Genomic DNA, 12874 nt, shown 5'->3' on the forward strand with positions numbered 1-12874 from the left:
CACCTCAAGGGGAAACTGGAGTCCAGAGAGGGACCCAGGACCACTCACACAGCTAGTGAGGGATGCTGCCGTGAGGGGCCAGGACCCAGGGCCTCTGGCCTTTGTGTGTGTGTCTCCTCTCCCAACATCTCAGTGGTGACTTTGGAGCTCAGGTTCTCTTAACCACACTTTTGTCCCCTGGGCTTTAGAAGCAGGGTGCCTGCAGTGTCATCCCAGAGGCTCCAGTTCCAGGGCCCTCTAGGAAGGCCCTGTGAGGTTGCAGGCACAGAAGGGGGGCCCAGGTTTGGCTGGCAGCACAGACATGTCCAGCAACCAGCCTGGAACCCCCGGGGTGGGGCCCAGGGACTCTGCCTGCAGGCTTGAGTTTCACCTGGGTCATGTTGCATGTCAGATGGTGTCCTGTAACTCTGTTACCAGATCCCAGAGATCCACTCCCACTCACCCCCACAGAGGCCCTGAGAATGGGGGCTGCAGAGCAGGGAGGAATGTGACTGACTGGCTGGGAAGAGGATGGGGCCTGCGTTTGCTTCTGTGGCGCTGGACCCTGGGGGGCTTCTGGCCTCTTCTTTCACCAGCTTTTCCAACTCACATTCCCTCCCCGCTCCACCTCCAAGCTATCATCTTTGACCTCTCTGCCACAGACTCCCCCAACCTTAGGCCAGGTGAGTCACATCTGGTTTCCCAGAGCACAATGAAGTTTTCCCTAGAGAAGGTTCTCTGTAAAGATGCGCTGAATGAATGAGAGGCCATGGTTCCCATCTTCACTGAAGTCCTAATACTCTGCTTTTGTCCAAGCCATTCTTATTGCTGGACATACCCCTTCTTCCCTTCCTCTGCAGAGCACATGGTCCCTGTCTCTCTGAATTCATTGCCAGGTCAGCTCTTTCTCAAATGTATCTCCAGGCCCTCTCTGTCTCTCACTGGTATGCCTTCAGGGCCAGGCCTCCGTTTCTGCCCTGTTACACTTTGGTCTGTGTGGTAGGTGTCAGTGGACATTGACCTGAGGGGTGCTGACCTCAGCTGGGTGACTCTCCATGCAGGAAAGGAGTGGGGAGAGGCTCAGCTCTGTCAACTGAACAGAACACTTTACTTCTCCAATGTACCACCTCACTGTAAAACAGGGCCAGTAATTCCATGATGTAATGTTAAGAGGAACAAATGAGAATATACATCTCTTTTGCAACAAAAGCTAGAAGGCATTAGAGTCATAATACCCAGGACTGGTTGATTAGTTACCAGGCACTAGGGCTTTTGGAGAAGGCAATGGCAACCCACTCCAGTACTCTTGCCTGGAAAATCCCATGGACAGAGAGGCCTGGTGGGCTGCAGTCCATGGGGTCGCTAGAAGTCGGACATGACTGAGCGACTTCACTTTCACTTTTCACTTTCAGGCATTGGAGAAGGAAATGGCAACCCACTCCAGTGTTCTTGCCTGGAGAATCCCAGGGACGGGGGAGCCTGGTGGGCTGCCGTCTATGGGGTCGCACAGAGTTGGACACGACTGAAGCGACTTAGCAGCAACTAGGGCTTTTTAGACCTGGCAGGGGTGAAACAAAAGTTGACCATTATCATATCTATTAGCCCTCCCAACATCCCTAAGAAAAGGGGATTGTTATTCTTATCCCCATTTCATAGATGAGGTCGTAGAGGTTCAGGGAAGCAAACTGACATGCACAGGGCTACGGGTCTTGCGGAGGCTGAGCTACCTCTTAACTCTGGACTGAAGTGTCCTGTGGAGGAATTATGGAAACAGAGGCTGGGGTCGAGTGGGGAAGGCAGTCAGCCTGCCTGGCATCCTCTCCCCTCTGACCCATGCTAGGGCCTAGGACCAAGCAGGGAAAGGGAATTTTCCAACTGGATCAACTTTTATCAAGAAATGGGATGGAAGAGAGGAATGTTCCACCCTGGATTGGAAAGTCTAGGAGGGTTCTCTGATCTCACCATCCAGCCCATTCACGTCAGGGCTGTGCAAGGGCCTGACCTGGAATGCAATGCCCCTGGCCCAGGAAGTGCCTTGAAATGCCAGGGAAACTGGAGTCAAACTGGAGTCACTGGCAATGGCTAGCCTGTCCCTGAGCTCTTTGAGGGCCTTGGTCTTCTGATCCTGTTTTCTCATGTGAAGTAAGGAAGCTGGAATAGGGGACTTGTGGGGTCTCTCCATGACTAGGACTTGGCTTTTAATTCAGACTTGGTTCCTAGTAGTCAGAAGTCAGCCATCTGTTCATCAGGGATTCTCTGCCCTCTGTGCCTAGTCCCTGTTTGAAGCACTGTGAACCAGGCTACAGCAAACATGGAACTTAACCACCCAGCCTTGGGGAAAATTGAGGGTTCAGGGCCAGAACCGTGTTCCCACCATGGTAACCCAGTGTGACCACTGCCTTGCAGTGGGACATCCGGGGTGTGTGGGGGCTGAGAGGAGGCCAACCCAGCCGTGGGAACCCTGACTCCTGCTTGGTCCTCAGGCTCCTCTGGTTCTGGCATTTGGGAACAGGGAGAGGGCACCAGAGGTCTTTGGAGGCTTGACTCAGGTTATAGCCATACCACAGAGCACAGGAGCGATTCCCATTTCTCTGAGAGGTGAGGATTGTGAGTAGAGGGTGCTAGAGACCTCCGAGGGGAGGTGAGGATTCCAGAGGTGAGAGGAAACCAGGGCTTTGCAAGCTCTATGAACAAGCCAAGGTTATTGCCCAGATGTGCAACCATCTGCCACCCCGTGGCAGCAGGCAGTATTGCACTATTTGAATAACTTTCTGTACTACTGTTTACTGGAGTTTGGATTTGAAGTCAAGTCTAACTCCAATTATTACACTTTTCACTCCATCCTATAAACTGACTGGAGAGACTAATCCCTTTTATGACAGCCACAAGGTAGAGTCAAAGTCCCTGCCATACCCACCTCTAAGGTCTGCAAAGAGAATTCGCTAACAGGAGGAAGAGCGCTCCATGGAGGGTAAGGGTGGGCAGTACCACTTATACTCGTGGGAGTCAACCTGTTAGAACCGATAGTGTTTGGCCTCAGGAGAGGACGAGGCCCTTATGGGGTCGCAGATATCCGGGGTTCCCGTCCCTCCCGGGACCCTTCCCTGGTAGAGCGCAGCCTGTATCCTAGGAGGACGAGCTGACGTTAGCCACTGTGCGTCTCCACAGGAACACTGGATCTCCCCGCAGAACGCCACGCATATCAAGCCCATGCACCCCACGTCGGTCCATGGCGTGGAGGACATGATCCGCTTGGGGGATCTCAATGAAGCCGGCATCCTGCGCAATCTGCTCATTAGATACCGAGACCATCTCATCTACGTGAGTCTTGCCCCGCCCTCCAGCCGCCCCGCCCCGCCTCTGCAGCTGTCCTGCTGGGATCAGGACTCCGCCTTTGCCCACAGCCTCTCTGTCTGTGGTTCATCCTCTTTTGGTCTGGATGGCAACCCACTCCAGTATTCTCGCCTGGAGAATCCCACAGACAGAGGAGCCTGGCGGGCTACAGTCCATGGGGTCACAAAGAGTGGGACACGCCTGAGCAACTAACACTTTCTTGTGTGGTCTGTGATTGCAGAACAGGAAGTTTTTCCCACGGGTTCCTGTGCCTCTGTAGGGAGACCGCTGAAATTGCTGGGAGAGCAGACCAGGCAGCGGAGGGCAACAGGCTCCGTGCTTTGACCAGGGATGGGGGATCTGCAGCTTTCCCTGGGTTTGCGGTGGGGTCAGGACCTGTCATGGGTCTTCCAAGGTCAAGAGAGGATGGGTTGAAGTCTGTATCCTCAGGAAGGGGATGGAGGATGGAACATGCTCCTAGATTCCCCAAAATCTTGATACTAGAATCCGTCATACACACATGCCGCACTTCCTCACCTTGAAACTCATGAGGACAAATTAAGAGCATCTCACTCAGCCAGGACTGAGCTGATCCCAAGAGGTGAGCTCAGAGACCATCAGGACAAGATGGTCCCATCGAGACCATTAGTCTAGAGATCCTCACACTTTTTGGCCTCAGGAACCCATTACGCTCTTAAATATTATTGAGGGCCTCGAAGAGCTTTTGTTTATGTATGTTGTATCTATTGATATTTACCATATTACAAATTATAACCAGGACATTTAAAATTATTAATTCATTAAAAAATAAACACAAAAATCCATTACAGAATAACATATTTTTATGAAAAAATACATTTGCCAGTATAAAAAAATTAATGAGAAGAGTGTCATTGTTTTACAATTTTTCAAATTCAAATATCTTTAGTATCTGACTTAATATTAGGTTGGCCCCAAAGTTTGTTTGCTTCTGTAGCATCTTACATAAAACCCAAGTGAATTTTTTGGCCAACTCAATAGAAGACAACCTGATTCTCCTATCTGCTACACATCCATACTGATGTGATATTGGTTTGGCTGAAGTGTATAAAGAAAATCTGGCCTCACAGATATGCTGGCAGAAAAGACAAGGCCTTATAGACTTCCCAGAAGGATCCTGGGGATCCTCAGGGATCTCAGTCTACTCTGAGAATGGCTGATCTAACCCCATAGTCCCATTTTACAGAGAGGGAAACTGAGGCTTCACAAGGCTGAGTGGTAGAGCTGTGGGCTGCAGTCACTGCATGTCTCTGGCCTGAGCAGCTCAGGGGCAAAGGAAACCATGGATATGCAACAAAGAAAGAGCTGGAGGGAACCCCCTGAGGCAGGTCCCCAGGCCGGTCCTCTCAGGGGAGGTGGGGTGATACATGCCTGGGAGAAGTGCAGAACTGGTCACACAGGGTCTGTGAAAGTGAGGCCTCACTCCCAGTTCACTTCCTGAATGCCAGGAGAGATGGCATTCAGGAAGGGGCATTGCATGATCAGAAGGCCTGAGGCAGGACCGTGCCAGGTGAGTGAGTTATCGGGACCGTGAATGGGAGCCAGGGAGACAGGGCTGGGAGAGTCTGAGGGAGCCTGAGGAAACACAACATGGAGCTCTCAGAGCCCCCACAGCCCTGGCATTGCGGCACCTCAGCCGTTGGGGAGGCCCTCTGCCAGCCTCCCCACTCTGGGTCCTCCTGCAACCTTGGGCTCTCAAGCTGTGCTCTGGCCCTGGACATGTGCCGATTGTATAGGCAGAGACAGCAGCTTTCTCAGGGAGCCCCTTAGTACTGACAAAGCCCCTTTTGCTCCTTCCCTCATCCAGAGGCAGGACGTGATGATACCTCCAGACCTGAACAGCATCACCCAGACAGTGGGGTGGGGGTAGGACTTGAGCCCAGGCCAGAGAAACCCCATGTGACCACTGGTGTCAACACCCCAGTTCTTGGCAGTTCCCTGCCCTCTCCTCTCCTTGGATAGCAGGTGGACACAGGAGGGCCTGGGGTTTTCCGTGGCCACTCACCCAGGCCTGGGTGGAGTCTGATACTTGGGTCTGCAGGTGAGCGGGAGCCTGCCCACCTGCCTTCCCAGGGAGGCTACTGCAGAGCTCATGTCCTGACCCAGTCTCCTGTCTGGGGGAACTTCACAGGAAGGAGCTGAGTAGGGGTTGTCTCCACCAGGGACCCTGCAGACCATGTCTAAGAATAGCTCTGAGGCATGCAGTTGGTTATTTTGCACACAGTTTAGTGATTTTGCCAGCAAACTGGTGTCTCATATGTGAGGGAGTCATTTGGTAGACTGATTCAAAGAACAAAGGCAAAAACAGGATCCAAAAGGGAGAAGAGAGGAAAAACTTTAGACGGTCTAGCATAAGCGAATCTTTTTTCTTTTTTTGGATGCACCATAGAGCATGTGAGATCTTAATTCCCCCCCTGGGGGTCGAACCTGCAGTCCCTGCATTGGAAGCGCAGAGTCTTAACCACTGGACTGCCCAAAAGTTCAAGGAAGTCCCAGATCAGTGAATCTGGTTTGTTAAGTTTTCAGAGTAGACTAATTATCTGGCTTCCCCGGTGGCTCAGATGGTAAAAAATATGCCTGCAATGCAGGAGACCCAGGTTGGATCTCTGGGTCGGGAAGATCCCTGGAGAAGGGAATGGCAACCCACTCCAGTGTTCTTGCATGGAGAATTCCGTGGACAGAGGAACCTGGTGGGCTACAATTCATGGGGTCACAGACAGTTGGACATGACTGACCGACTAATATTCTTCTGTGTGTGATTAGCGGGCAGTCAGGAGAGAAATCAGCCTGGAAGTTATGGCCTTACCTAGGTTGACTACGGGATCAAATAAAAGAATTCCAGAGATTTATGGGTTCTCCAGAAAACCCTGAGGTCTGCACCATTTGCCTCGTTAGAAGTTTTGCTAGTAACCATTCTGACTGATTTTAGGGTGAGGGACAGGAAGTTGGGGTGGGGAGGGCATGGGGATGGAGCCCAGATGAGGTCTAAGCTCTCTTTCCCGTTCAGAGACTCAGGGTCAGAAATCCAGCCACAGCACCTGGAAGGTCCCCAGCTTGTGTAGTCTGTGGACCTAAGATTTGGGGTGTCTGTTGGTGCAGGGTCCTGAGCTACAGAACTGCAGGGCTCAAGGAGGTTTCCTTGACTTGCTGACTCTATGCTTCTGTGACTGAGTGAAGTAGGATTAGAACAGGGCTTTGAAGAAGCAGCTGGGCTATTGTCCCACCCAGAAACTGTATCTGTCCCTAACCATGGCAACCCTGGTCACTTCATGGTTTAGGTTACCGTGGGTACAGCCCTGTGCTCCCAGGATTTCCTCAGATTACCACGGCCACTCACAGCCTTGGGCCTGGAGGATGCTCTGTCCCTGACTGTCTGCCCAGGGCTTGCCTGCTCCAGCTGGCCTGCCCCCAGGAGCCTGAGGGACAGCACCCCAGGGCCGTAAGTTAACCCCAGGCACCCTAAGTGGGGCAGAGCCCTCGGAGGACCCCTAGTAACCTCAACTGAAGGAGAAAATTTTGAGCAGACGCCAATGAGATGAACATTCAAGTCTAAGGTCCTTTCATGATACCCTGAGAATGTGAACTGGAATCCCTTTGACCAAGATGCAGTGGGAATGGTTAGTATTCGTTAATTTCATTTTTTTAAAAATTAGTTTACTTACCTATTTTTTAACTTTACAATATTGTATTTGTTTTGCCATACATTGACATGAATCCACCATGGGTGTACATGTTTTCCCCTTCCAGAATCCCCCTCCCACCTCCCTCCCCATCCCATCCCTCCAGGTCATCCCGGTGCACCAGCCCTGAGCACCCTGTAACATGCAACGAACCTGGACTGGCAATTCGTTTCACATATGATAATTTACATGTTTCAGTGCCATTCTCCCATATCATCCCACCCTCGCCCTCTCCCATAGAGTCCATAATACTGTTCTATTTATCTGTGTCTCTTTTGATGTCTTGCATACACAGTTGTCTTTACTGATTAATTAAATACCATATATATGTGTTAGTATACTGTATTGCTGTTTTTCTTTCTGGCTTACTTTACTCTGTATAATAGGCTCCAGTTTCATTCACCTCATTAGAACTGATTCAAGTATATTCTTTTTAATGGCTGAGTAATATTCCATTGTGTATATGTACCACAGCTTCCTTATCCATTCATCTGCTGATGGGCATCTAGGCTGCTTCCATGTCCTGGCTATTATAAACAGTGCTGTGATGAACATTGGGGTACATGTGTCTCTTTCAATTCTGGTTTCCTCAGTGTGTATGCCCAGCAGTGGGATTGCTGGGTCATATGGCAGTTCTATTTCCAGTTTTTTAAGGAATCTCCACACTGTTCTCCATAGTGGCTGTACTAGTTTGCATTCCCATATTTGTTAATTTCAAGTGTGAGATAATTTACAGAGTAATTTACAGTAGGATTGTGAGTTCAGACTATGGTAGCATTGGTTCCACCAATATCAGTAACTTCTGAAGAAGGGGTTATATGCATGTTGTTCATGATTCTGCATTTGATCACTATATCAAATACTCAGAATATATCAGATATACCAAAAGTCACAATGTGCTCCTGTTGAGTCAGACAAGTACTTAGTATTGGGTTAGTGAACTTTTTTGTGAGATTGAGATGTTAGTTGCTTATAATACTGATACTGTATGATGAGTGAGGTTTAGAGCAGTTTTCTCTTAATCTCTACTGTATGTATCTGAGTAATATGGCAGAAATGAATCTTTTTGTGTTAGTGTAACTTTTGCGCCCAGGTAGTACTAGTGATAAAGAACCCGCCTGTCAATGTGGGAGACCTAAGAGATGTGGGTTTGATATCTGGGTTGGGAAGACCCACTGGAGAAGGAAATGGCAACCCACTCCAGTGTTCTGGCCTGGAAAATCACATGGACAGGGGAGCTTGGCGGACTATAGTCTATAGGGTTGCAAAAGTCAGACATGACTGAAGCAACTTAGCACACATATAGGGCAGCATTTTTAATCTCTAGAAGAATACTACCATGAATAACGTTTATTGAGGCTTCAACTTATGCTAGGCACTGTTATAAGTATTTTACATGAATTAACTGATTTAATCCTCATAGTACCCCTTATGTGGACTACCCTGGTGGGTCAGTGGTAAAGAACCCATCTGCCAATGCAGGAGTTTGATTCCTGGTTTGGAAAGATCCCCTGGAGAAGGAAATGGCAATCCACTCCAGTATTTTTGCATGGGAAATCCCATGGACAGAGGAACCTGGTGGGCTACAGTCCATGGGGTCGCAATGAGTCAGACATGATTTAGTGACTAAACAGCAAACAGCAGCTTCTCATCGGGTGGTCCCAGAGGCCAGGGGTCATTGCCGGGTCTTTCAGGGAACAGGTGGCAGGGCTGATGCTGAGCAGGGACTGGAGTTCTGGTCTGGGAGCTGGGAGGCCTGGATTTAGGTTTTGGCAGGTGGCCTTTGGGGAATCCCTACCCATTTCTGGTCTCTGTCACCCCTTTGGTACAATGGGGTGGGTAGCTCTGTGACATTGGTATAGTATGTGTATCTTGGTCTCCATGGCCTGCTAAGCGGAAGGCCCCAGGGATAGCAGGCCCAGGGGTTTCCCAGAGGAGGAGGTGGATTCCTACCATATCTCCTGGAGTGTGTCTCTGACCCAAGAGAGGCTCCTTAATCTCCACCTGGAACTTGGGGCCCCCTAGGGACCTATGTGCTATGTCCTTGACTCAGGAATAATCCTTATCTCTTCCCTACCCCAGCCCACGGCCCCACAGGGCGGGCTTTATCACTGGAGACTTGACAAAATGCCAATGTTGGGGAGTGGACATTAACCCTCTGTTTACCATGAACCCTTGGAGAGACAGGGCCAGAGGGGCTCAGAGAGCAGTGCCCAGAGCCTAAGGGGGTGGACAGGTGCTGAGGTCCAGAGAGAGGCTTGAGTCTCATTGTCAGCAGTAGCCAAGCCCCTCACTTCTTCTGCCTCCCCTACCACCAGCCCCACAGCCCCTCACTTCTGCCTCCCCTACTACCAGCCCCACAGTCTTGCAGGGGAATCCCTGGGATTTGGGGGAGTCCAGGTGGGGAGGTGAGAGCTGGGGCTCTGGTGCCAGGGTCCCTCCATTTATCCCACTCCCCACTTATCTGCTGTGTGACCTTGGCAAGTCCCGCCCCTTCTTGGAGGCTCAGTTCTTCCATTTGAGAAGGAGCATCATAACTACGCCTCATGGGGGCCTTCCGACAGTACAGGGAGCGATGGCCTGGGATGTGCCAAGTCCTGTGCCTGACAGGGGGTGTGTCCTTGTTCCTCTGCTAGGGTGCGTCCTCTCTCTGAAGGAAGAGGCTTTTTCATTATTTAGTTTGAAATGGGTGTAGGTGCTACAGATTGGAAAGTATTCCTTCTGCCACAGACACAACCACTGCTACTAACTTCTTATCTATCCTCCAAGAGAAAGAATATATATATATATATGATATCTGTGATATTAAATTATAGATATAATTAAAATTTTTTTCTACACATATGATAGCGTTACTCCCCACACTGTTGCGTGCTTTTCCACTAGCCACAGCCCCAGGCCATCCTTTCTATCACCATAGGCAGGGCTGCCGCAGTATTGCTGACAATTGTGTCCCCTTATGGGCTTTCCTGGTGGTTCAGATGGTAAAGAATCTGCCTGCAATGCGGGAGATCCCCTCGAGAAGGGCATGGTAACCCACTTCAGCATTCTTGCCTGGGAGAATTCCATGGACAGAGGAGCCTGGTGGGCTATTGTCTATGGGGTTGCAAAGAGTCGGACATGACTGAGCACCTAACGCTTGTCTCCTTAGCTCCCTTCCTTGCTGTTTCCTGTGGACAGCGGTGAATTTCTTCTCCATCCATTAATTTAGTTACTCTTCCATTCACTCACCAAACATTTGCTGAGCACATCCTATGCACTGTGCATAGTACTGACCACAGGTAGGGAGGAGAGCAAGGCTGGGGCCAGAGGCCTTGAACTAGAATTATGGAGGAGTCAGGTGGTCAAGTGAAAGGAGCCGAGCAGGCTGTGATGGGTCACACGGGAGGGTGCCGGGGGAGCGGTCATCTCTTGGACGCGAAGGAATGATTGGGCATAAGCTGGGTGAGGGGGCAGGGGATGGAGCATGGTGTTTTTGACTGAGGGTTTAATGTGGAGAGAGCCTTTGGCTGTGGGCTGTGGCCAGCAGGGGCCAGGGCTCAGGGGTCTTGTGGGCAGGGAAAGGATATGGACTTTGTCCTGAGGCCATGGGGAACCTCCTGAAGGTTTTTAGCAGGGAGATGACATGGTCAGATTTTCAAAGAGCTGACCTGGATTCCCAGTGGTGGACAGATTGTAGGCGTCATGGTGGAAGCTGGGAGTCCGGAGGGGAGGTGCCTGGCCAGGAACGTGGCCATGTCCATGGAGAGAAGTAGGTTGTTAGGAAGGAGGGGGAGACTCCCCCAGCATCCTGCCCTGGTGAAGGACGGTGGTGAAGGACAGTGGTGGCATTGTTGGCCAAGCTGGGAGGCAGAGGAGGAGCAGGGTTGGAGTGGAGAGTGGGCTATGGACTGTACAGGCTGGTGGACATCAAGTGGGGATGTCCAGGAGGCAGAGGGCTGAGGGGCCTAGTGCTTGGGAGGGCCCTCTGGGCTGTGGGCAGAGGAGAGAGGGCCACGGAAGGGTGATGGGGAGAAAGGGTCCAGGCCCAACCCCGGGAAGGCTCCTCGTGGTGTCTCAGCGCACCCTCGCCCTCTCTGGCACTGCCCCTCCCTCTGCTTGGTCACCGAGCCTGTCCTCAGGGCCACCTCGGTCTGGCTCTGACCCCTGTTGACCGGTTCATTGGGTTTGAAATAGTGCGTTTGCCTCCAGCCTCTGTAACTGCTATTTATCCTCCCCAGCTGTCAGGGTGACCTTTTCCTAACAATCTTCCCAAATGTTCTGCTCTTTCACGCCTCTGTGCTTGATTCCCACTGAGAGCCATCTGCCCGCCCTGCACCCTCTCCATCTTGCTGTCTGGTATGAGTTCCCTTGGCCCCAGGCTCTCCCTCCCTGGCACCCAGGTGTGGCTGTCAGCCTTCCCTTGTGCCTCAGGGAAGGGTTCTTGAATGACAGCACACAGTCAGCCTCAGGCCACATGGCAATCGAGGGCCAAATGGTTGAGAGCCATGCCTGCCGTTAAGGAAATACTCAGAAGAAAGGCAGGTGCTTGTGGACAGCCAACTCTGCATCAGGCACCTGTCAAAGACTGTGCCCTTTGGTCTCTACAGCAGCCTTGGGAGGTGGGTGTTAACTATCCCCCATTTTACAGATGAACAGACAGACTTAAAGAAGTAGTGATTTGCCGCAAGGATGTTCCTTGTGGCTGTCTTTCCCACCTGGGGACCAGAGTCTAGCTGGTTCCCACTGCTTGGCAGGGCTGAGCTGTGGGGGAAAGTGGCAGAGGCCCCCTGGGGCTAGAGGTTGACAGGTTCTGCTCTGGGGAGTCAGCCTAATGGACTCACCTGGGCTGTGTTGGGTGTTGCTGGTGGAGAAGATCCTTATCACCCCATCCCCACTGACGAGTTCTCTTGTTTCCCTACTTCCCAACCCCAGACCAGCTGTGGAGGGCGGGTGAGTGTAGCACAGAGCAGGTTCCCGCTCTCGGTATGTGCTTGGCCTGGCGGCTCCCCTCCAGCCTCCTTCCCCATCCCACCCCATCTCTGCTGCTCGGGCTCTGGCACACAGTCAGTTGGTCAGCCTGGTGAGGCTCAGCGGCTTCTGGCATGGGCTGCTCAGAGGAAGAGCCAGGATGGGGAGAGGAGGGTCCTCTGGGGTTCAGAAGGGCGGTGTCTGGAAGGACGGAAGCCTGGGTCTGGGGCTCTCAGGCCAGGGCAGCTTTGCATGGCACAGCTGGCCCTGGGGTGGGCACTGGCCTGGTATGTGGTGCTGGCAGCAGCGCTTTCCCTGCATGGCCACCCAGGGGCTGAGGCTGCCAGGGTGTGGCTATGGCTCTGGTATGATGCCCGTGGCCCTGGGTGGGAGGGGATGGATGGGGCTGATCCCTCCCCTGCATACTCACAACTTTCTTCAGCGCATCTGGGCTCAGATGTCAATAGATCCATCACCGATGATAGGCTGGGCCTGACCTTTTACAGTTGGAGTGGGGAGGCATGGGGGGGCAGAGAAGAAGTAACTCCCGAGGGCCTCACTGTGACCTGGAGGCAGGAGGACCAGGCCTTGTTGTCCCTTGTGTGGCAGGATCTGGGTCCACAGCAGGAAATTTTGCACCCAGGTGCACTAACCAAGGAGAGGAACCCCCTGGAAGGCTCTCTGAGGTTGTCTGGCCCTTGTGCCCACGCTGCCCAGGATGGCTGGGGGTGCTCTGTTCCTCAGAGTGCAGGGGCAGTGCTGCAGAGACGGGGGCCCACACAGCCCCGTTAGCTCTTGATGACTTCGTTCCACTCTCCTCTTACCCACCCATCTCCTCCGCTCCGGAAAGGTCCAGTTTGTGAATTTCACTCACAAAGTTTGGGGTGCAGGGT

At 52.0% G+C, this 12874-nt stretch overlaps 1 protein-coding gene across 5 annotated transcripts in view; it reads left to right on the forward strand.

Annotated features, from left to right (window-relative positions):
* The window catches only part of MYO7A (myosin VIIA), a 98518-nt gene that overhangs the window by 6933 nt on the left and 78711 nt on the right, over window positions 1–12874 (forward strand). For all 5 annotated transcript variants that reach the window (XR_014069158.1, XM_081543180.1, XM_081543181.1 and 2 more), the window contains one exon: window positions 3148–3300. Coding sequence is in view for 4 of the 5 variants with exons in the window: in XM_081543180.1 (XP_081399306.1) it covers window positions 3148–3300 (153 nt within the window). In the remaining variant the exon portion in view is untranslated. The remainder of the gene's footprint in view (window positions 1–3147; window positions 3301–12874) is intronic.

The sequence above is a fragment of the Giraffa tippelskirchi genome, chromosome 11 (assembly GCF_054371585.1).
Source record: "Giraffa tippelskirchi isolate mGirTip1 chromosome 11, T2T-mGirTip1v1.2.pri, whole genome shotgun sequence".
In the NCBI taxonomy this organism is placed as follows: Eukaryota; Metazoa; Chordata; class Mammalia; order Artiodactyla; family Giraffidae; genus Giraffa; species Giraffa tippelskirchi.